The following is a 24,087-nucleotide window of genomic DNA, read 5'->3' as shown; positions in this document are numbered from 1 at the left end:
TTTGAGTACAGAGTACTAACCCATTTACTCCTGTGATTCTTCAGTAGATGATGTCAGAACATCATCCGAACATCATCAGAACATCATCAGAACATCATCTACTGCACAGAAGCCAGGAGCAGAATCTTCTGACATGAAGTGTCTGTGGTAAAAATGTATGAGGAATAAATCTACTGTTCTCAAATAAATTCATATGGATCCAAATGTTTGCTCTAGATTCCACTCAAACATGGATGGATGAGGACCTCAGGGATCCAGGAGACGTTTGCTTTGGGACCTGCTCACAGCACCACCTTCACTTTGTTCCAGAGTCCATTTGACCCCAAAAGTGCGTCTCCTTTGGTGCAGAGGTCGATCTTGTTCCCTCCAGAGAACAGAAAGTTTAGAAGGACCTCATGAGAACGTTCCAGTCGTTCTGTGAGCTCCAGACGTGTCACAGAACGTCCTCAGATTTGGGCTCAGAGACCTTTGCTGAGTCTGCTGGACCTGACAGAAATGGTCTGAGACGGTGAACAGAGATGCGTTGGTGACAAAGCAGAGCTGTGGGGTGTCTCCCACAGAAGACTGTTCCCCAACATCGACCCCATCAAGGGTTTTCTGCAGAGAGGGTGTGAGAAGAGGCCTGGTTCTGTGCACAGGAAGCAGATTGTTGAGGCGGTTTGAACATCTGCAACTTTATTTACCAAGAAGAACAAAAGAAGAAGTTGATGAAGACTTTTCTCAAGGAGAGGAACGTCGGAGGAAGACACTTCTCCAACAGAACGCCGTCAAGGACCAGGAGGACCAGGAGCCACAACGTTCCTGGAGCTTCAGCGCCTCAGGGATGGGATTCTGCTGCCAGAACCATGGACCAGAAAGGCTCCCGTCAGAGGAAGAAACCAAACTGACAGAACTAACCAGCCATCCCATAGAGAACCTTCCATTCTGACTGAAGGGGCTCAGTCGCCAAGCGATTTAGCCAGAGACGCATCAGTGCTGCAGTTCTGAAACAACCTCCTGCAGCCGCTTTCCCTCGCTGCAGAGACTAAACCATCTTCACAGATCGACCTAATGACCCACATAAGTCAGAAGTTACAACAGCAGGCGGATTTGGTTCACTGTTATGCAGCTGCGGTGGGAGAAATGCAACGTGGAGGTGGGGGCGGGGGGTGCAACAGTCTCTCTGGTTACCTTTTACTGCTGACTGTGGAGACGTCACCGCTGCAGCGGGGCGTTTCTGCTGCTGAAAATCACTTTTCAGGCATGACTCATCACTTCAGGAGGTTTACTTTCACGCTCCGATGTAAACTTTTTCTAACGGAATCTGTTGATCTGAGCTGCATGAAACTGCTGTGGGTGAAACCTGCTGAGCTGGACACTTTTTCTGTTGTTTCCATGGCAACAGCAGCAGCAACAACAGCTTCCTAGCTTTCAGCTGTGAAGTTGGGTCGTTCAATGAAAAGGTGAAGATGTGACCAGCAGAAGACGTGGACAGAACCTGAAGGTCAAACGTCTGAGTGGGATTTCCGTTTTTGTTTCACAAACGTCTGTCAGATCTGACTCTGCTTCTGCTTTGACTCATGCCCCACCCCCACCCCCACCCCTGATTAGCATCTCTGTAGATTTGATGGTTTGGTAAGATCGGGGTAATATCACTCCGTCAACATTGACCTACTTTGGCGGAGCTCATTCCACTCTTCTGCTCTACAGGGAACCAGTTCTCTGAAAGGTTGTCAAACATCCAAAGCCTCTGAATCACATCAGCGTCTGAGACGGCAGAGCTCCAAAGGAAGCATGTCTCTGTGTTCAAGAACAGCAACTCTCTCTACAGAGCTGTGTAGAACACTATGGAACGGATCTAGAACTGAATTAAACGTTTTCCTAAAATGCATGTCTGTGGTTCCTGTTGGGAAATTGTGGGATGGGTTTTCCAGGGCGTGCGCCAACATTTAAATGATATTTCTCTGAAATTTTGTTCACCAAGAAACAGAACTTGAGTTGAGCAGTTCTACTAGGGTGCAGCGGTTAGCCACTTGCCTCACAGCAAGATCAAGTCCCGGCTGGGGGACTTGAACCAGAACACCAGTGGGGGCCTTTCTGTGTGGAGTTAGCATGTTCTCCCCGTGCATGCGTGGGTTTTCTCCAGCTTCCTCCAAAAACATGACTTGTAGGTCCAGTGCTCTAAATTGTCCCTAGGTGTGAATGTGAAAGTGCATGTGTGTGTGTGATGATGCTCCAGCATCCCCGTGACCCCGAAAGACACAAAAACGGATTTAGAAGACAAATGGATGGATGAGTTCTGCCTTCTGTTTCTGTGAGGTTATGTCTTCTCTTCAATGATGCAACCAATGACCCAGAAGGAAACAACGGACAATCATTTAGTCTTTGTTTGGTGAAGCAAAAAGAAATTGTGTGTGTGCGTGTGGGTGTGTGTGTGTGTGTGTGTGTGTGTGTGCGTGGGTGTGTGTGTGTGTGTGTGTGTGTGTGTGTGCGTGCGTGTGTGCATAGGTCACAAAACCATACCAGGAGGATTTTTGCTCTCTTGGTAAATTTGAAGTTGCTGGAACAGAAGATGGTCTGTCATTTCTTAATCACTGCAGGAAGTTTTTGTTTCTTAGAAGCTTTGACCTATTTTTTTTCTGTAGTCCAACCGCCAACAGAGAACACTGACACACCACCACATCCTCTGTGTGAGCAGGAAGGTTGAACTTTCCACACGGCCATGCTGCTCGCCAAAACTAAAGGCATCTGCAACCGCACAGCTTCCAGATCCAGCTGTTCCACCAGATCCAGCTGTTCCACCAGATCCAACTGTTCTATCAGATCCAACTGTTCTACCAGATCCAGCTGTTCCATCGGATCCAACTGTTCCATCAGATCCAGCTGTTCTATCAGATCCAGCTGTTCCACCAGATCCAGCTGTTCCACCAGATCCAACTGTTCTATCAGATCCAACTGTTCTACCAGATCCAGCTGTTCCATCGGATCCAACTGTTCCATCAGATCCAGCTGTTCTATCAGATCCAGCTGTTCCACCAGATCCAGCTGTTCCACCAGATCCAACTGTTCTATCAGATCCAACTGTTCTACCAGATCCAGCTGTTCCATCGGATCCAACTGTTCCATCAGATCCAGCTGTTCTATCAGATCCAGCTGTTCCATCGGATCCAGCTGTTCTACCAGATCCAGCTGTTCTATCAGATCCAGCTGTTCCACCAGATCCAGCTGTTCCAGCGGATCCAGCTGTTCTACCAGATCCAGCTGTTCTATCAGATCCAGCTGTTCCACCAGATCCAGCTCTTCCATCAGATCCAGCTGTTCTATCAGATCCAACTGTTCTACCAGATCCAGCTGTTCCATCGGATCCAACTGTTCCATCAGATCCAGCTGTTCTATCAGATCCAGCTGTTCCATCGGATCCAGCTGTTCTACCAGATCCAGCTGTTCTATCAGATCCAGCTGTTCCACCAGATCCAGCTGTTCCAGCGGATCCAGCTGTTCTACCAGATCCAGCTGTTCTATCAGATCCAGCTGTTCCACCAGATCCAGCTGTTCCATCAGATCCAGCTGTTCTATCAGATCCAACTGTTCTACCAGATCCAGCTGTTCCATCGGATCCAGCTTTTCTACCAGATCCAGCTGTTCTATAAGATCCAGCTGTTCTACCAGATCCAACTGTTCCATCAGATCAGGCTGTTCCATCAGATCAGGCTGTTCCATCAGATCCAGCTGTTCTACCCGATCCAGCTGTTCTATCGGATCCAGCTGTTCTACCAGATCCAGCTGTTCCATCGGATCCAGCTGTTCTACCAGATCCAGCTGTTCTATCAGATCCAGCTGTTCCACCAGATCCAGCTGTTCCAGCGGATCCAGCTGTTCTACCAGATCCAGCTGTTCCACCAGATCCAGCGGTTCTATCAGATCCAACTGTTCTCCCAGAGCCAGCTGTTCCATCAGATCAGGCTGTTCTACCAGATCCAGCTGTTCCAGCGGATCCAGCTGTTCTACCAGATCCAGCTGTTCCATCGGATCCAGCTGTTCTACCAGATCCAGCTGTTCTACCAGATCCAGCTATTCCATCAGATCCAGCTGTTTTACCAGATCCAGCTGTTCCACCAGATCCAGCTGTTCTACCAGATCCAGCTGTTCTATCAGATCCAACTGTTCTCCCAGAGCCAGCTGTTCCATCAGATCAGGCTGTTCTACCAGATCCAGCTGTTCCAGCGGATCCAGCTGTTCTACCCTATCCAGCTGTTCCATCGGATCCAGCTGTTCTACCAGATCCAGCTGTTCCATCGGATCCAGCTGTTCTACCAGATCCAGCTGTTCTACCAGATCCAGCTATTCCATCAGATCCAGCTGTTCTACCAGATCCAGCTGTTCCACCAGATCCAGCTGTTCTACCAGATCCAGCTGTTCTATCAGATCCAGCTGTTCCATCAGATCCAGCTGTTCTATCAGATCCAGCTGTTCCATCGGATCCAGCTGTTCTACCAGATCCAGCTGTTCTATCAGATCCAGCTGTTCCACCAGATCCAGCTGTTCCATCGGATCCAGCTGTTCTACCAGATCCAGCTGTTCTATCAGATCCAGCTGTTCCACCAGATCCAGCTGTTCCAGCGGATCCAGCTGTTCTACCAGATCCAGCTGTTCTATCAGATCCAGCTGTTCCACCAGATCCAGCTTTTCCATTAGATCCAGCTGTTCTACCAGATCCAGCTGTTCCACCAGATCCAGCTGTTCTACCAGATCCAGCTGTTCTATCAGATCCAACTGTTCTACCAGATCCAGCTGTTCCATCGGATCCAGCAGAACATCAGGATCTGTGAAGGACATCAGGACTTCTGCTTAAGAGGAACTGAGGACACACATTTATATGCAAACCCACGTACACAAACATGCACACACACACATGCACACACACACAAATACACACAAGAGCACACACACATTTGTGGCCTTTATCCAATTCAAATAATGATCAGAACAGACTTTTAGAGATGTTCAATGTCTCATTTTGACCTTTTTCTGTCATTCTCTGTAAAACAAATCCTCTAATTCTGAGTTCATGACTTTTTCTGAATGGAAGTGAATAGAATAAAGCCGGTCTGGTTGTTATGGTGTCACCACATGGTTGTTCTTCACATGAAAGCTGCTGGACTGCCGACGTCTTCATCTGCTTCTTCCTTTGCTGATGAAGACTTTGGTGAGGACAGAACATGACGGTTGTGAGTATCTGGTAGAGAAAACGCTGAGCTTCCTGGAGAAGCTGAGTCAGCTGCCCCTGAGGGGCAGGTCTCCTGGTTGGTATCTGTGGTTCTGCACGTCACGTATTTCAACCCCAAACCGTTTGAAGAAAAAGCTGATTTGACGAAGAGGTCGCGGCGGGGTCACGGCGGGGCTGTGGAAGCAAACGTCCAACACAGCTGAGGGTTCAGGACGTCAGACACTCAATCTGACGAGCTGCAGATGCCCCCCACCCCCCACCCCACCCCCGGCGTCTTGCTGTTTCCAGAGCTGCAGATTTCTTGCATTCAGACGGCCGTGGAGCCGAAGGAACAGTTCAAATCGGAAATCTTCAGGTTTTCACTTTAGAAAAAGTGACTCAGCACTGAAGGATAAAGCTTCAGGTTTCTGATCGGGGGGTGGGGGGGGGGATGATCAGGCTGAGGGTTTAATGCAGAAAGGCGGGTAGTGATTCAGATTTAGCCACCTTCTTCCACACCATCTGAACTTCTCAGGACTAGTTCAAACCCCCCCATTTAACAAGAAAAGGCGGGATCCTCACTGACTGGAGTGAACCAGAAGAACCGGAGCAGTTTCTGTCACATGCGAAGCGCTGACTCTCTCTGCTGGTGGTTCCACATCCAGGCAGGGCGGAGTCTGCGTTGTCATGGAGATGGTCCACGATGCAGGTCGGGTCGACCGTGGGGCTGAGACAAAAAACAAAAGACCAAGTCAACTTTACGCCCCTTTAGAGTTTATTTTAGTCTTGATTTTTGTAATTGATCCGTTTATTTCTGTCGTTCTTCAGAAAGGTTCAGTTCATCTGTTTAAACATTCTTGTCCCTCATTTCTTTGTGGTTTCGCCGTCTTCCATCTCCTGTTCAGTTTTACGTGGACGATCTGTGACTTTGTGCCATTTGTGTTCTCTGTCATTTATTTATTTATGCCTCAAGTCCAGTTTGATGCCATCCATCTGGTGAAGCTTTTTGTTAAATTGATATTGGAGACTGTTAATCAGGAATAAATTTGAATAAAGAGAAAACAAAGTCAAAATGAAAATGTCGGAAAATTTTACGTTTTTAACTTTGGAAAAATTTCAACTGAATTTCGAAGTTTTTGTTATTTTGAAGAGGTCCGATTGACTTCTTGTAATGTCACATGTTGACCAGCAGGGGGAGACAAATCTTAATTTTAGACCTTCAGAAAAGAGCTGAAATGAATAAAACAAGTCTTTTATTTCGTTATGAATATAACATAAATAACCTTCAATATAATACATTTCAAGTAAATTTTAAAACATTCTCAGCAAAATATCAAATACTTTAAATAGTTTAAGGAATATTTCATGAAAACAATAATAAAAAATACAAATAAAAAACTGAAAACGTTGTACAGAATGTGAACAGGACTGTTAAATCTCAAACTGTTGGTCCTCGTTTGGAATTCTGTCCAGAGAAACGAGGAAAACGCAGCTCGCCGTTTCATCACCAAGCAGAATCTTATCGCCACGCTTTGCTGATTTCACCAGAACAGCAGCCGCTGATGATGGAGGTTATGCGTTGATACTGATGAAGATGATGATGATGAATGTGATGATGATGATGATGATGAATAAGATCAAGATGATGATGAAGATGAAGATGATGGTGATGATGATGAAGATGATGATGATGAAGATGATGATGAAAATGATGATGATGGTGGCAATGATGAAGATGATGGTGATGATGATGATGAAGATGACGGTGATGAAAATGATGATGATGGTGGCGATGATGATGGTGATGAAGATGATGATGATGATGGTTGAGTTGAGGTTGAGTCATGAGGAAGACGCCCATTTCACTTCAGCTCGCTGATCCAGCCGAGGACGAAGGTGAACTCGGACGCCGCCTTCATCACGCTGCGGTGTTTCTGGAGTTGAATGACAGTTTGGGATTTTTCAGATCATCGTCATCATAAAATGTAAAACTCAGGGAGAAGTTGCTCTCCTTCAGGACGGTTCGTCTCCTCAAACGTTTGCTTTGGGTTCCTCATCAGCCTCACAGATCTGACTTAGACTTAGATCCTCTAGAGAGGCCTCAGGAGGAAATGACGTAGATTTTGAAGGCTAGATCAGTTTATATATTGAAAGATGACTAGAAGCATAAAAGGTAAAATAATGTTTAACTTAGATGACTTTAACCCTTGTGCTATCCTATGACCCCCCCCTTCCATTGACGTGTTCTCCCTACCATGACAAAGGTGGATAAAGGTGGAAAGATTTCATGTAATCCATGGACACCAGTGAAGATCACAAATCATTGAAGAAAAAAGGTTCAGAGCACTGTCTAGTGGGTCTAGATGACCCAACTCCCAATGGTAAAGTGCCAAGAATAGAACAAGGGTTAAAAAGACAAAGGGAAAGTTTTAAAAGTCTCGGATAAACTTAAAAATGACCTTAAGGTCAGCAAAGAAAGAAAAACATGTAAAATATTTCATTCATTCAGGTTCCTGTCTTCAGTCTGTACCAGGGGCGCATTGATTAATCAATAAAGTGATTGACATTCCTATGATGCAACCAGATCAATCTGTCTGAGGAGAGGCGCTCATATCATCAGCCTGTACCGTCATCAAATCGCTTCTAAATGAGATAAATCGATAATCGATTTTGGAAAATATACTTTAGATTGAGATGCAGTAGTATGACGACCAAGTGCATCAGCGGACAACCCACATGTGATGTCATGAACACGGATCAGTCCATCATTCAGTCCAATGTGTGGACAGACTTTGAATAAAGTCATGTGACCATCCAGTGTCTAGAATGTTCTAAGAATGTTCCCTTTGGATTCTTTGGATGTGGAAAAACAACAGTGGTGAACTTTAGGAAACTAACATGTGAATGGATTTGACATTCATTCTAGTTTACTTGTTGGTTTGGACACAGATTTCATTTAACTTGATGATCTGGAAGAAATCCAAGAATCTGGAAAACTGTTCAGTAGCAGGAATTTCTGTCTGGAAGTTTGGATTGGAAGAGGATCTGACGTTCCCCTTCACTCATCGTCGAACGAGAGGCGGGAAGTTAAAACATGACATCTGCAGGAACCGACCCTCTGAGTGAACATGTGGTTGCTGGGTCAGAACCTCTACGTCTGGGTTGACAACAGAACCTGAACTTCCTGCCTGTTTTCCTGACAGACGCTTTGTTCTACATCCCAGTTCTGCTGAGAGTGCGGAGCTGCAGGTTCACCTTTTTAATTTTTGTCTCCATTTCCTGGATTTCCTCTGCGAACTGCGACGGTTCTGAAGAAGAGACCTGAACACAGAGCAAAGTTCCTTTTGAGTGTGGGGGAAGAGGCCGTGGTTGTTGCTGAAGTGGCGTGAACTCACGCAGGTGTGCAGCACGCTCTGCAGCTGGTGCAGGACTTCGTTGTAATGGACGTGGAGGAACTTCTCCAGAACTTCACTGCTGAACACGTGCGTCTTGTAGATGTCAATCAGCTCCTTTATCTCCATCCACCCAATCACACGCTGAGGAGACAGGATGGGTTTTAACATCAAAGCAGAGCCCCGCCCCCCACTTCCTCAGACCTGACGGATCTGAGGCGGCCCGATGATGCAGACGGACTTTTTACTTGGTCTATGCTACAAGTCAGGCTGTTTACTTGAAGTTATATACTAAACAATTGTTGCAAACTTAAATTGTTCCACTTTAGTCTAACGTGGTGTTTTGTTAGTACTACCTACACTACACATGCACAATCTGTAGTGCTCTTGCTATACTTTTACTCGAGAATACTTCAGAATAATCGTCTCTTGTCCTGCGTTTTGCTCAGTGTCGGTTTCAAACAGAACTCCTGCATGAATCAGATTCCTGAGGATGTTCTGCTTCCAAACTGGTTCCTCCAGTAGAAACGGTCTGAACCCGATCAGCTCTACAGAACAAAGCAGGACCCTGATTCGTGATGAAGACGTTTGAGGAACAACTGAAGCCCGGCCTCCGTCTGGTTCCTCTGCATGGGTGGAGGTTCTGTTGGATTCGTGTTTTGAAGGGAAAAGCTCAGACGGTAAGTTCTTCACTAAACGGTCCCAGAGGTAAAGGAGGAGCCAACATCCGCCTCGTGGAGAACGTTCACACATTGTGACCCAGAGAAGCATCTTCTGCTTCTGGTTCTGATCCGGGAGCGTCCAGGTTGTGATCCGGACTCTAAAAGACTTTAACGGTTGCTGTTGTTTAACAGAAGTTAAGTTAGAGTCCTGTTAGCTGTCACTCACTGTGGTGTGACATTTGTTCTCCGCCTTTAGCATTTGGTGCAGTGAGCTGCAGACACAGAACCAATCGGTGGTTCAACGTCCCGGTCCAACCCCTTCATGCTGAGTGGCAAGCAGTGGAGCGGCCTCCAGCCTGCTCCCCAAAGGGAGGTGCAGCAGTGGAGCGGCCTCCAGCCTGCTCCCCAAAGGCACCTCCCTTTGGGGACTTTCACCCCCGTGTTCAGTGAGGAGAAGCTCCCAAACAAACATTTTAAGCACAGGAAAACTGATTCTGCTCTCCAGCTCAGGTGAGACACAGCTGGCAGTGATGGAATCAGTCCGAGGCCATGGAGGTGCCGAAGATGCCTCTTTGCGAGGCCTCGACCCCCCAGAAAGTTCTCCAGCTGAAGATCTCAAACTCAAAAACAGAACCTGAACACCACTCACCTTAGAACAACTGACGCAGAACCTCGGCACCAGTCTGAACGGACTTTTGTCCTCCTGAAGACAAAAAACATTCAGAATCACAAAACCAGAAATGTTGTCATTTCCCACAAATGCAAACGTTCAGAACAGTAATTCATACAAATAAGCATCTGTCTTTACAGAATTAAACTGTTTTGGATCAACTTTAAGAAGTTTTTGTAGTTTAATCCAATCAGTCTTTTTTCTTTTTAAACAGAGCAAATAATTGAAGAGTTACTTTCAAAATAAAAGTCTACAGTTGACATTTAAGGCCAAAATGGATGCAGAATTTTATAAATCTGTGTTTTATTAGAAGTTGTTAAAAAGTAAAGCGCTAGGTTTTGATGGAGCACGAGGAACCAAAAGCTTGAACCTCATTTACTTTAATGCACTAAAGTGGAACAAATCCCACAGTCATCGTCTCCGTTCTTCTCTTTGCTTTAGAAATGGGAAAATTCTAAGAAATAAAAGACATAAAATCTCATCCCGTTTGGATTTCAAAATCATCTGTTGTCATGTCAACGTTTTTCTGAACTCTAAAAACAGAACACGGCCGTTCAGAGACACTTTACTCATCAATCGTTGGAAAAATAAAGTCAAACTGTTGATGTTTGCCTCCCATCAGCATCACATCATCAGCATAGAGAAGGTCTTTTTTAAAACCGTCTTTGACAGAAACAGTTTTACCTTAACAAAATGCGTGAGGAAATAATATGAAAGAATATAAACTATATAAAGAATCAAATGAATATTTTAAAAAAGTTGTTTCTGATCTTTCATAATTTGACCTCTTTAGTGTAAAACTTGGACCTGTCAGGATGAACACAGAGATGAGATCCTAGGAAATGTTTTTTTCATCAAGTAGGTGAAATTTCATCGTCTCTGACAGCACACCTGAACATCTCTGGTAGAAAAACCCTGGCATAGACCATGAACTAACACTGTTAGGTCTGTTTGGCACACAAATTCAATCTGAGGGGGAGCAGAAGTGGGTCAAACACAAAACCCTGAGGAACGCCACATGACTCAACACAATAAGAAGTGACCTGGTTCATTTAAGGTGGAAGCCGGGTTGATCTGGCTTCTAAAACAGACCTAGATTACCTAACATTATGCTGTTGATCACACACTGGATTCCAATAAACTTTGGTTTTCTGTTCAAAGTTACTAAAAACGGTTTCTAGAGTTTGTAGAAAATTGACTTTTCTGTGTGTTTTTCCTTGTTTTAACGATTACATGTCTAAATATTCACTGACTCTCATCTGATCAGGATCAATCCAATCAACGTAGATAAAGAGGAATACGGCTGTGCAGAACACCTGTAGCTATCGATCACTCAGGTAAGATCAGATCAGGAGGGCGGAGGTCTCACCGGGAGCTTCTCCTTCAGCTGCTTGGTCCAGTTCCACAGGTCCCGGACCAGCTTGGGACGGACCTTCTCTGAGCAGTTGAGGGCCGGCTTGGCGGTCGTGGATACAGCGGCGCCAGAGATGAAGCTGACGAGCAGAGAGAGGCAGAGCGTCCTGACGATGGTGGGAGACATCTTCGACTGTGGCAGGTCGACTGTCACTCCTCCACATTTATAGGCCCACCCCTTCCTCCTCCTGCCCCCCTTCTTTGGTAACACTCCCTCTTCTGGTCTTTTTTCTCCCCGTTGGTTTCTGACGTCACTGACTCCGAATTTCCAGGGAGTCTCCCTGCTGATGTCAGAGCTTCTCCTCACCTGTCCCCCCCCATGCCGGTCCTTCAGCTCCTCTCTCCTCTCTGCTGACTCATTGTCCTGCAGAGCTGCTGATCTTCTTCCCCTCAGTGTTTTCAGGTTTCTTTGAGTAAAATGTGGTTTTGGTTTGATGAAGTGAGGTCAGATTGAAGTAGGTTGCCGTTTTGATTGATGCATCTGGGAAATAGGTGACAATGCTGGTTTGTTTTCCACCTCTGCAGGTTTCAGCAGTCCACGAGTCGTCATCCGACCCAGATCGCAGAACAGAGCTGTCAAGTGTTTCTGGAAAGGAAGGATGAAGAAGTTCTGCCTGAAGTCAGAGGGGTAAGTGAAGCAGGTCAGAGAGACTTGCTGACAAAGAACATTCTGAGATGAATCTGCAGAAGAAGAAGAAGGGATTTCTGCTCAGACTTAGTGTTTGACGTTTCCCCGTCGGACAGGCAGATGTTCTCCTTGGTCTTTTAGAGGGAGCAACCCTGAACAGGATTTTTAGCCCCTGTGCTATCTTAGATGACCCCCCCCCCTTCCATTGAGGTGTTCTCCCTACCATGACAAAGGTGGATAAAGGTGGAAAGATTTCATGTAATCCATGGACACCAGTGAAGATCACAAATATTTGAAGAAAAAAGGTTCAGAGCACTGTCTAGTGGGTCTAGATGACCCCACTCCCAACGTGAAAATGCCTAGGGTAGCAGGAGGAAATTCCTGAATGTGACAGGAAGTTTTTCACATTTGGTTAAAGGTTCCAAACTCTCCGGTTTCTCCATCATCAGAACTGAGTGCAGTTCAGTTTGGGAGAAAGACGATGCTCTCCTGGACGTAAACCGCAGCTCGGTCACGTCAGCCAGACCCGGTGCTTGGTCGGCATCCAGGCCCCAAACCACGACTTTGGGGCTGAATTTGAATCCCCTCATCTTAACCTTTACGTCCAAAGACGATTCACCTCAGCAGCCTCAGAGATGCTGAATGAGGAAGATGAAGCCGAGACGTTTTCACTCCAAAACAGGCTGAAGAAACACAGGAGCCCCCCAGAAAATAGGAAATCCCTCCTGCTGTTTAACCCTGGAACACTTTTGCTATAAAAAGTTACAGCCTCGCTTTTGACCCGACATACTCAGAAAAAGTCCTTGACACAAAAAATAGGTCAAAATGTGACAACATGTGATAAATTAGTGGTTGTCTTTTATTTTCAAGGGTGGTGTGTAATAAAATGAAGAAGAAAAACTTAGGAAGTTCCCTAAAACATGCTCAAATGTGACTGAAAAATTAGGAATTTGACAACAAGGAACTCCTAAAAATAATTAAATACTAGAAACTTGGTCTTTGGTCCACCCATTCCTGGGACATGTGGTTCCCCGGTGAAGGCACAGACTTCAGGACACGTGATGTAATGAAACTCATGTTAATAGTTTAACTGACCCCCCCATGAACATTTGGACACGTCTGATGATATCTGGGCCCAAAGTTCCACCCACATCAACTGTAGTTATTGAATCCCCTCATTATTTTATCAGACTGAACCCGCTTTAAACTCCAAAAACGTTCTGAAAATCCTCCAGGAAGTTCTTCAGACAAACGCTCACAAGTCCAGCTTCTGTCCTGCAGACCGTCTGAGCAGAAGCTTCACTGACCTGTGGCGCTTTGGCAAATAAAGAGTAAAACAACTTTATAAGTCAACTGGAGCCAAGTCAGTTCCCTGGGTCTCCATTAGGGGGCTTCAAACACCACCGAGTCCATTTCTCTTCATGCCAAAGAACCAACTTTAGGTTCTAAAACTCCTGGCTCTGCTCAGGTTAAAGATCAATGTAAAGTTCACTGGGGGTGTGGTCTTGACTTGTGGGTGTGGTCTTTTTGATGGACAGGTAGGTGGTTTCTCAATCAGCTGCTTTTGTTTGTTTTAAGGAAGCTCCAAACGACTCTTGCAGCCTAAATTCCATCTGAGGCTGTGATCAGTCAAGTTCCAACACATTTCTGTTCATTACCCTCTGACATCACGCGTCCCCTTCACATACTTACAAAACAGCCGACATTTCTGAATGGTAATTGGTTGATTTCAAGCAATAACGACCAAAACATGAAAAATAAAGCATAACAAATATATATTTATACATACATATATTCAACCTCACCGTCAGGCATGAATTGATTGGAAAATAAACATCAAGAGAAAATGAAAAAATCCAGACACGTTCGTGGATCTGTTAGTCTGACAATGGATGCATCAGAAAGGGGCGGAGCACTTGAGGCCCCGCCCAGCGTATTTTCTATGTCACAAATTGGATATTTTTTTTATCTGCTCCTGATTCACAGTGATTTGAATAAAGAATACTCATATTTTAATCTGAATGTTCTTTCTAAATTTTCAGAAAAATGCCACAAGAACACGTTCAAAACACCAAAAACACATTTTCAGCAGAGCAGGTCTTTAAATAGACCAAAAAAGGAAATGTATGTAATCCCACTGCTGTCATCTTTAACTTTTTTAAGGTGCATTTTATTAAGTGAATCCATACGTGTTAATCCCAGAGATGAAGTTTCACCTTTCAGGTCAGATTATTGACTGTAATCTGGAGTTTGTGGTTCTTTGATGTGGAACTGAAGCAAGGATCAAACACGTGGCGCTGATGTTGTCAGGCGTTCGGTGTGACCACAAACGCTGCTCGCTGCTCACCACAGATTACAGCAGATCTCACGCTGGATCATCTGAAGCGGGAGATTAAAGGAGTCTGGTTGATGAAAGTCTTCAGGAGGAGGTGCAGCTCGCGCTGCGGTTAGACTCCGACCTCACGCTCAAACGTCGAATTTATGCCAAACGAAAATGGCTGAGTCATCCTAAAGCTTCAATATGGAAAACTGAGATGTTCTGAAGAAACACCAAAGTGGTCCTTTTGCTGTCAGTGGGGCTCTTTGGATTTTCCTGACCCGGATGACTAAGAATCGGTGTCACTGAGCGAGCTGGAAATGTTCTTCCATGATGTTGGTTTGGGCGTCAGCCCAAAGCACACCTGACGTCACGCCTCCCTCAGGTTTCTGGCAGATTTATTGGTCCCCTCCAGCCTGAAGAAGGGCGTTCTTGAAATTCCCCAGAGATGGAGGAGCTCTGCTGCTTCGGTCACTCAGAAGTAGGTTAGCCTCAAAGTCGGTCGGAAACGGTGGTTTGAGTTCCAGCACACACTTTGCAGAAAGTGATGAGTCGCTGCTCGACAGCGGCGTGACGACCCGGAGGCCCCTCCCCACAGGTTCTCACACGTCAACCGGGGTCAAAGCGAGCACAGCGGCCCCTGCGGGGGGGTCCTTTGACTCACCCAGGTTCACAGGTCTGAGGGAACTTTCTCTGGTTGCAGAAGCCGTGCAGGTTAATCTGTTTCTGACATCACCTGTGGACAGGAATGTGCCCCCCCCACAGCACACACGTCACCGAGACTGGGAGAAGCTGGAAGTCTTTGAGGTTTTCCAGGTTTCTCTGCTTGAATCCATGGAAACACAGAAGATCCCATCCAAGATTCCCTGCATGGGTATTGCACTAACCCTAAGGGAGGCTCAGAGGAGCGTTTTCCACTGCTGCTCTGCGCCCGGGTCTCGTCTCTGGATTGTCAGGTTAACAGACTAAGGCTAGCATAAATGTTTCTAGAAAGAAGAGCGGCACCGTCCCGGGTGGGATGGACGCCGTCTCTCCGCATGAGACCGGGCTTCCCCCAAAACGCGCTCCAGTTATCCACAAAACCAACGCCGTTTTCTGGGCACCATCTAGAAAGCCAGCGGTTAAATGATGAAAAGCGGCTGTACATTTCATCACTGACTAAGTTCGGCAGGGGACCAGAGAAAATTACAGTGTCGGACATCGTCTTAGCCAGTTTACACACCGAAGTTACGTTTAACTTAACCACCTCTGACTGTCTCCGTCGGGCATCATTACCGCCTGCGTGAATCACGACTCGACGGAACCTGGACTTACTCTGAGCTAACATCCTAAGGTTCCCCTCGATGTCACCAACTCTGGCCCCCGGATAACACCTGACAGTAGCCGCTGGGAGCTCCACGTTTCTAACTTCAGAAGAGCCTATAACCAGAGTTGAGTGTTCAGCGGGTGTGTCGCTGAGGGGGGAGAACCTATTACTAAAGTGGAGTCTCGGGTGCTCTAAGTTTTTGCGTTTAGCACTATGTTTCCTCCCAACCGGTACAAACCCCTGACTGTCTCCCGGCTGTTGGGAGGGCGCTGGGGTGCTAGCTAAGTTAGCCCTGGTAGCGCGGCCCGCGCTACGAGTAACGACCTGGCTAGCCGGCTTAGCTTCCACTGTGCGGAGCCGCGCTTCTAACTGCTCTAGCATAGCCTCCAAGTCTAACACAAGACTACACTTAACACACCTACCGCTATCTTCACTAAAGGTGGAGGTCGTGCAGACCTATAAATATCTTGGGCTGTGGCTGGACAACAAGCTGGACTGGACGAGCAACACGGGGCAGCTGTACAAGAAGGCCCAGAGCAGGATGTACTTCTTGAGGAGGTTAAGATCCTTCAACATCTGCAAGAAGCTCCTGGGGATCTTCTACCAGTCTGTGGTCGCCAGCGCTCTAACCTACGCTGTGGTGGGCTGGGGGGGGCACCTCAAAGACAGACTTCTCCAGGCTGGAGAAGCTGATCAGGCGGGCTGGTTCTGTGGTTGGCACAAGGCTGGACCCTCTGGCTACTGTAGCAGAGAGAAGGACACTAAAAAACTAAGGTGTATCCTGGACAATGCCACACACCCTCTGCACACGACCATCAGCAGCCAGAGAAGAACCTTCAGCAAGAGGCTGCTCCTCCCAAGGTGCAGGACTAATAGACTGAGGAACTCCTTTGTACCCCGGGCCATCAAACTCTTTAACCACCACTTAGGAGGGGGGAGGGGGACAGAAAGGAAAGGGCCTGAAAGACTTTTTTAAATGCTGTTTTGCAGAATTGTAAACTTTTTTTACTGTTTTTACTTTTCTGATTATTTCTAATAGTGCTGTATGTGATGGAGATGTCAATTTCCATGCGGGAACCTCCCAAATGGATAAATAAAGTTGTCTGTCTGTCTGTCGGAAACGGAAACGCAACAAGGACGGTAATGCGACAAGTAAAGAAATGCGACGATGAAGGAAATGCAACGAGAACGGAAACGCAACGAGGAAGGAAACGCAACGAGGATGGAAACGCAACGAGGACGGCAACGCAACGAGAACGGAAACGCAACAGGGACGGAAACGCAACAAAGACAGGAACTTGACGAATACGGAAACGCAAAAAGGACGGAAACTCGATGAGGATGAAAACGCAACGAGGAAGAAACCGGACAACGACGGAAACGCAACGAGGAGGGAAATGCAACGAGAATGGAAATGCAACGAGGACGAAAACCCGATGAGGACGAAAGTGCGACAAGAACGATAAACGCAACTAGTACGGAAGTGCAACGAGGAAGGAAATGCAACAAGGACGAAAACACAACAAGGAAGACGGAAATATAACTAGGATATAAAGGCAACAAGGCAACAAACACAAAGACGACAGAAGCGCAACGAGGACGGAAACGCAACGACAACGGAAACGTGACGAGGACGCAACGCGACGAGGATGTGGTCATTTCAAAGGGGTGGGAAACGCGACGAGGACGGAAACGCGACGAGGAAAAAAACGCAACAAGGATGGAGACGCAACAAGAACGGAAACGCAACGAGGATGGAAATGCAACAAGGATGGAAACGCAACGAGGACGAAATGCAACGAGGACGGAAGCGCAACGAGGACGGAAAGGCAACAAGGAGAAAACACAACAAGGAAGACGGAAATATAACTAGAATATAAAGGCAACAAGGAGGGAAACACAAAGACGACAGAAGCGCAACGAGGACGGAAGCGCAATGCGGACGGAAACGCAACGAGAACGGAAACGCGACGAGGACGAAAACCCAACGAGAACGTAAACACAACAAGGAAGACGGAAATATAACTAGGATTAAAAGGCAACAAGGACGGAAGCGCAACGAAGACGGAAGCGCAACGAGGACGGAAACGCAACGACAACGGAAATGCGACGAGGACGCAACGCAACGAGGATGTGGTCATTTCAAAGGGGTGGGAAACGCGACGAGGACGGAAACGCGACGAGGAAAAAAACGCAACAAGGATGGAGACGCAACAAGAACGGAAACGCAACGAGGATGGAAATGCAACAAGGACGGAAACGCAACAAGGACGAAATGCAACGAGGACGGAATCGCAACGAGGACGGAAAGGCAACGAGAAACAAAACGCGACGAGAACAAAAACGCAACGAGAACGAAAACACAACAAGGAAGACGGAAATATAACTAGGATAGAAAGGCAACAAGGACGGAAACACAAAGACGACAGAAACGCAACGAGGACGGAAGCGCAACGAGGATGGAAGCGCAACGTGGACGGAAACGCAACGAGAACGGAAACGCGACGAGGACGCAAAGCAACGAGGATTTGGTTATTTTCAAAGGGGTGGGAAACGCGATGAGGACGGAAATGCAACAGGGACAGAAATGCGACGAGGTCGAAATGCAACGAGGACGGAAATGCAAAGAGGACGAAACACGACGAGGACGGAAACGCAAAGAGGATGTGCTCATTTCAAAGGGGTGGGAAACGCGACGAGGACGGAAACGCGATGAGGACGGAAACACAACAAGGACAGAAATGCGACGAGGACGAAACGCCATGAGGACGGAAACGCAACGAGGATGGAAGCGCAACGAGTCCGTAAACACAACGAGGACGGAAACTTGACGAAGACGGAAACGCAACGAAGACGGAAACACAACGTGGACGGAAGCGCAACGAGAATGGAAGCGCAAACGAGGCCGTAAACGCAACACGGACGGAAACTTGACGAGGACGGAAATGCAACAAGGATGGAAATGCAACAAGGACGGAAACGCAACAAGGACGGAAGCGCAACGAGAACGGAAGAGCAACGAGGATGGAAACGCAACGAGAACGGTAAATGCGACGAAGACGGAAATGCAACTAGGACGGAAACGCAACAAGGACGGAAGCGCAACGAGAACGGAAAAGCAACAAGGATGGAAACGCAACGAGAATGGTAAATGCGACGAAGACGGAAATGTAACAAGGACGGAAATGCAACGAGGACGGATATGCGACGAGGACGAAACGCGACGAGGCTGGAAACGAAGCGAAGACGGAAATGCAACGAAGACTGGAACGTGACGAGCACGGAAACGCAACAAGGACGGAAATGCGACAAGGAAGAAATCGGACAACGACGGAAATGTAATGAGGACGGAAACACGACGAGCACAGAAACGCAACGAAGACGTTAACGCAAAAAGGACGGAAACCCGATGAGGACGATAAACTCAACGTGGACGTAAGCACAACGAGGATGGAAGCGCAACGAGGCTGGAAACGCAACGAGAATGGAAACTTGACAAGGACGGAAACTTGACGAGGACGGAAATGCAACAAGGATGGAAAAGCAACGAGGACGGAATGGCAACGAGGACAAAAACACAATAAGGACGGAAACACAATTAGGACGGAAATGCAACGAGGACGGAAACGCAACAAGGAAGACGGAAATGCAACTAGGATAGCAAGTCAACAAGTGAGGGAGCCTTACTATTACTGAAACTCAACAAGAACGGAAACACAAAGACGACAGAAACACGACAAAAACACAACAAGGAAGACGGAAATGCAACGAGGACGGAAACGCAACGAGGACGGAAACGCGATGAGAACGAAAACACAACAAGGAAGACGGGAATGCAACTAAGACAGAAAGGCAACAAGGATGGAAACTCAAAGACGACAGAATTGCAACGAGAACGGAAACGCAATGATGACGAAAAAGGATGGAATTGTAACAAGGACAGAAATAGAACGTTCTTTCTGCATGAAGTTTGCGTGTTGTCCTGGTCCATGTGTGTTCCAAAAACATGCTTCATAGGTCCCTCAGGTCAGCGTGGTTTTTGCCTCTGTGACGGTCCGGATGGAACCCCTCCTTCACCCAACAGGAACCCGGTTAGTTTCCAGCAACCCACAACCCAAACAGACAACGTCTTTGTTGTGTTTTTCTGGCATGGATCTCATGCGTCTGATTGGCTGGGCCAAGGCAGCGCACTGACTGGGTGACAGTGTGAGGCTGCTGATTGGTGGATGGACGGTGGGCGTCGGTCTGACGTTTGACACACGGGCAAAACTTTCTTTTACAGACACAGAAAACTCTCGTTACAAGTACGGAGACCTTTCAGGAACACACAAAACTTTTGCAACAAATCAGAAGATGTGGTCATTTCAAAGGGGCGGGGCTTCTGTGAGGGCAGCGTTGGAACATCTTGAACTGAAATGGATTTTAAATAAACAACAGCAAACAGAAGATTTAGCATCAATCTCCTTCAGAACAGCGCAGGCGTGTGGTTTGCAGTATCTGCTCCAACACAGCAGAGGCTTATCGCTGGCAGCCATCAGACCCTTGTAGGTCACGTGGGACGCCGCCTCGTTTCAGGGGACTTTTGTCTCACAGACTGCAGCTTTGGAAGATCAGCTCAGTCGGACAAATTCTGGGAATAAACAAGATTCCCTGGAGAAAACATTTGGTCCATTTGGATGTTTGGGTTTTTCGTCTGTCAAACAGAATTTCCTCAGCAAGCGAGGTGGCGAGCAAAGGTCACGTGACTCAGAGCAGCGTGACGATAGGACCAGGTCGTCTGGGGGGTTTCTCAGGGGAGGAGACACAGATCCACGGCGTCCGGAGTGGGTGAACGACGGCCAATGTGCCCCTGGACTCACACGCTGCAAGGTAGAACTCTGGTCCAAAGCATCCAGAACGAGCCCAACAGCCAAAAACCAGCCAAGGTCAAAGGCAACAGGTCAGCTGTAGAGGTTAGCACTGTCGATGGTTCAAATCCCGGCTGGCTTCCTTGCTGTAAGTCTCAGTCCAAACACGTCGGTCAGAAATGGGAAACGGCTCTCCATCAGCTACTTTAAGATCATAATAAAATACACTTTTTACAGAAATAGTTATAGTGGTGGAGTGTCCACCCTGAGACTATAACAGCGTGGGTTTGAAACCCGTGGTTTGTGTTCAGACGTGTTCTTCTCTTCCAAAGTTTGATCTTCAAAATAAAAGACAAACTTTATTCCTTCCCTTGTGTTTAGATTTTATTCATCTGGTTCCTAAATTCTCTGGCAGACAAACCGTCAGTGAAAATGAACCCAACAGCTGAAAAAATGAACAATAAAGTTTGAATACGAAGTCTAAACGGCGTGAACTCCTGGATCGGACTGAAACTTTGCTGTCGCAGCATCAAACTCACGCTGACACCGACAAAACTTTCACAGCCGACGCAGGGAAACCTGCAGCTCTGAAAGTAGGTAAGTAGGTCTCATCTGCTTGTGGTCTGTGCAGATTTCTGCACCACTTAGCCTGAAAGTGACTCATCTCTATTCCACGAAGCGTGCGAGGACCAGAGGTCAGCCGGCGGGATCAGGAGCCGCTCTGCAGCCTCCTCTGGTTTCACAGCAGAACCGCCGCCAGGCTCTCATCCAAACTCACAATAAGACCAGATCATTCGGGTGTACAGAACCCGCCTGGAGCCAAGGGCCCTGTGGGCCTGAAGGGACGGGGCCCCTCGGGCGTTTGAGGCAGATTTTTATCAAACGGTTGTTTGCACCACTGTTCATGTTCCTGAGACGGTTCTGACAGTTCCATCGGTTCCGTCACTCGTTTGCCCATCTCGCCATTTGACACAACGCAAAATGATTCTGGCCTGCAGGTCTGGAAACGGCTTCCATCCCGTTTCCACAGACACGGTTTCCAAGTTTGGCCCCTCCCCCCCTTCCCCTGGAGAAAGCAAAGGTTCCTGCTTTGATGGCGCCGGCTGCCCCACCAGCTGTGAGTCATGTCAGAACACCACCGCCGGGCGCCATGTTCCACTGGCAGCATCGTGTTGCTGTCCTATCTTTGCCTCCGGCAGCAGAAAAATCAACCCCAGCTTCCCGATCGGCAAAGACGTGAGAAACGTTCCTGAGTCTTTCCGTGATTTCCTGACGTGAAAATAAGTCAAACTTTGTGAAGTTGAAACGAAACGCTTCCCATTTGTCTTAACTTCACTGTTTTTGCCTTTTGGACAAAACCTTCAGAATAATGTCAGACTGGCTCCGCCCCCTTCTAACAGTAAAGACTTTTATTTTAAAAAGTAAATATCTGGACGTTAAGAAGGAATTCCTCCCGTTTTTCTGAAAGAATCGAATCAAAATTATTCAGAGCATAGATCCAATACGCTGCGGGTCATCCTGACCCGGCTCTGTGTTCCCGGGGGGGGTGTCTGTTTCCATGACCCAGACTTTCCGCAGGAACCTGGGCAGAGTGGAACCAACATTTCAAATGTGGCTAACGCCACATGTGGACGGAAAACATCGGATCTACAGACGCTTGGAAACGTCTGAACTGAAGGGGGCAAGTAGTGTGTGGGGGTGGGGGGGTTTGCAGATGGTAAATAGTCAGGGAAGGGGGGTCTGAAACCCACAGGTTCATGTGGCGTTCTCACTGGATCTGGCTAGATCCTGAACTTTCCACGCCGACTATGAAGGCAACACGGTTCATGAAGAGACGCTCCAAAGCAGACGTTTGAAAGTTTGAAAGTTTATTGAATGGAACATGAAATACTGCAACAACAATGGGCCAAAACATGGCAACTTCATCAACGGCATCGAACCCGCACATAAATATGTTATAGAAACTTTAGAAAACATAAATAAGCCTTTTAAATAAAGTAATAAATAGGACACAAAAAACAGTTTAAAGTTTAAAAGTTTAAATAGGGGGGGTGCCGCGGCCTCAGAGCGCAGGGGCGGGGGTGGGGGTGGGCTGCACGCAGTGGTCCTGCAGGTAAGTGAAGAGGATGTCTATCTCTCCCACAGCCTTGTTCAGGCCTCGCTCGCCCTCCATCTGAAACAACACAGGTGGGGGGGTTAAAATCCTCCAAAAACCTGAACTGATGTCCCATAAGGAGGCGTGGCCAACCGAGCTCACCTTTTCCAGCTTCCTGCGGAACTCCACGGCGTGCCGGTGGTCGTGGTAGTGCGTGACGTTCTGCACAGACAGACAGGTTTGGAGGTCATCACCTTTGTCACCTTGGCGACGGCAGCACCTTCACTTTCTCTGAGCCAAACCACCGAAACTCACTATCAATTGAGGATCTACCGCAGCGCCGCCACAAACGTCTGACAAAACAGCCAGATTTCACCAACGGCTTCTGTTCCTAAACAGAACTTTGGTTCTCTCAGCCAAACTGCAGAGTTCTGCTCCGGTTTGGAAAGCAGACCGGAACAAAGTACCATGAACTTCTAAAAGAACTCAAACTCTTTCCCCTTTGCTGTTTTTGTTGTTATTTTTTGCTCTGAACTTGATTTAAACTGTGATTTTTGGATGGATGTGAGATCGGCCGTTTTCCTCAGACACGGAGCTCCGGGTTTTACTCACGCAGCCGTAGCTCTGCAGGTCCTCGCTGATGCGGTGCAGGTCCGTCTTCAGCCGGTGCATGCTGGGATGCGCGTCGTCGCGGTGGTGCAGGATGTTGTTCAGGTAGAAGTCCAGGATGTTGGCGTGGAGGCAGCAGATCTTCAGGTGGTCCTGAGGACGAGGAGGAGGGGGGGGGCTGAGTAAAGTGAGGCTCCGGGGTTCTGGAGGCTGGGGTGTGAGGGGGGAGGACTCACCTGGTTGCTGCTGACTCTGGGGAGCAGCCGGACGTTGGTGTCCTCCTCCAGCTCCTTCTTCTGAGCCTGAAGACACAAGTTCAGCTTTAACCGTCTGTTTGTGGGACAGATGCTCAGAAGAATGAAACGTGATCTGAGTCTCAACGGACGAAACAGACACTTCCTGAAGGAGGAGCAGCAGAACCGGCTGGAGAACCGCCGCTGCCTCTCCTTCCTGAAGGAGGAGCAGCAGAACCGCCGCTCAGGAGCAGATTGAGGGAAACTCACATGCTGGGCCACCTCCAGGACCGCCTGACTCGTCTTCAGGTTTCTCAGCGGCCCGCTGAGCGGGCGGTGGAACGGATGGGCTGTCGCCGTCTCAGACCAGCCCAGCAGAACCAGTAGAAGGAGCGTGGCGGCGGCGGCCGTGGAAGCCAGACGCAGAGAAGAGGCGTGTGCGGCGGCGGCAGGCATGGTTGCAGGCAGACCGGGCGACGTAAATCCGCTCCCGAGGGTTGAGAGGCAGAGCGATGCTGAGAGGGAAGCTGCTGAAGACCTGTGTGCAGGTGCTGCTGTGGAGACGCCTCAGAGGCCACGGCCCTTTATACGCCTCCACCCCCCACCCCCACCCCACACACACAAACCTCCCCACCAGAATATAGGACATTGAAATCCCCGCGCACAGACGAGCGCAGACCTGAAAGCGTGTTTGCTCTCACAGAGGAAATGAAGAGTCAGAAAGTTCTGA

The 24,087-nt window shown here is 47.8% G+C and overlaps 2 protein-coding genes across 2 annotated transcripts; both read right to left on the bottom strand.

Moving 5' to 3' along the window:
* Nucleotides 1–6,890: 6,890 nt before the first annotated feature.
* il26 (interleukin 26) lies at nt 6,891–11,478 on the bottom strand. The gene is made up of 5 exons (XM_078941931.1): nt 11,279–11,478; nt 9,889–9,942; nt 8,581–8,721; nt 8,441–8,506; nt 6,891–7,119 (listed from the first exon to the last, which is right to left on the bottom strand). The coding sequence occupies exons 1-5, from the start codon at nt 11,447–11,449 to the stop codon at nt 7,048–7,050; spliced, it is 504 nt and encodes a 167-aa protein (XP_078798057.1). The 5' UTR covers nt 11,450–11,478; the 3' UTR covers nt 6,891–7,047.
* A 10,793-nt stretch (nt 11,479–22,271) lies between these two features.
* On the bottom strand, nt 22,272–23,947 carry il22 (interleukin 22). The gene is made up of 5 exons (XM_078941620.1): nt 23,628–23,947; nt 23,361–23,426; nt 23,128–23,277; nt 22,678–22,737; nt 22,272–22,593 (listed from the first exon to the last, which is right to left on the bottom strand). Exons 1-5 carry the CDS (start codon nt 23,811–23,813, stop codon nt 22,483–22,485), a joined length of 573 nt encoding a protein of 190 aa, XP_078797746.1. The 5' UTR covers nt 23,814–23,947; the 3' UTR covers nt 22,272–22,482.
* Nucleotides 23,948–24,087: the final 140 nt, after the last annotated feature.

This window comes from Oryzias latipes, chromosome 23 (genome assembly GCF_053564925.1).
Source record: "Oryzias latipes strain Hd-rR chromosome 23, Olatipes_Hd-rR_3.1".
In the NCBI taxonomy this organism is placed as follows: Eukaryota; Metazoa; Chordata; class Actinopteri; order Beloniformes; family Adrianichthyidae; genus Oryzias; species Oryzias latipes.
The sequence above is the reverse complement of the archived record's forward strand: the minus strand, read 5'-3'. Positions and strand labels throughout refer to the sequence as shown.

Bases quoted from the DNA above. Each gene is read 5' to 3' on its own strand.
- il26 (XM_078941931.1), bottom strand. From the start codon at position 11,449: ATGTCTCCCACCATCGTCAGGACGCTCTGCCTCTCTCTGCTCGTCAGC. The intron at 8,722-9,888 runs GTGAGTGGTGTT...CTGTCTCCTCAG, and splicing joins TCTGCGTCAGTTGTTCTAAG to CGTGTGATTGGGTGGATGGA. The intron at 8,507-8,580 runs GTGAGTTCACGC...CTCTGTGTTCAG, and splicing joins AGAGCGTGCTGCACACCTGC to GTCTCTTCTTCAGAACCGTC.
- il22 (XM_078941620.1), bottom strand. From the start codon at position 23,813: ATGCCTGCCGCCGCCGCACACGCCTCTTCTCTGCGTCTGGCTTCCACG. The intron at 23,427-23,627 runs GTGAGTTTCCCT...TTGTGTCTTCAG, and splicing joins TCCTGGAGGTGGCCCAGCAT to GCTCAGAAGAAGGAGCTGGA. The intron at 22,738-23,127 runs GTGAGTAAAACC...CTGTCTGTGCAG, and splicing joins ACCTGCAGAGCTACGGCTGC to AACGTCACGCACTACCACGA.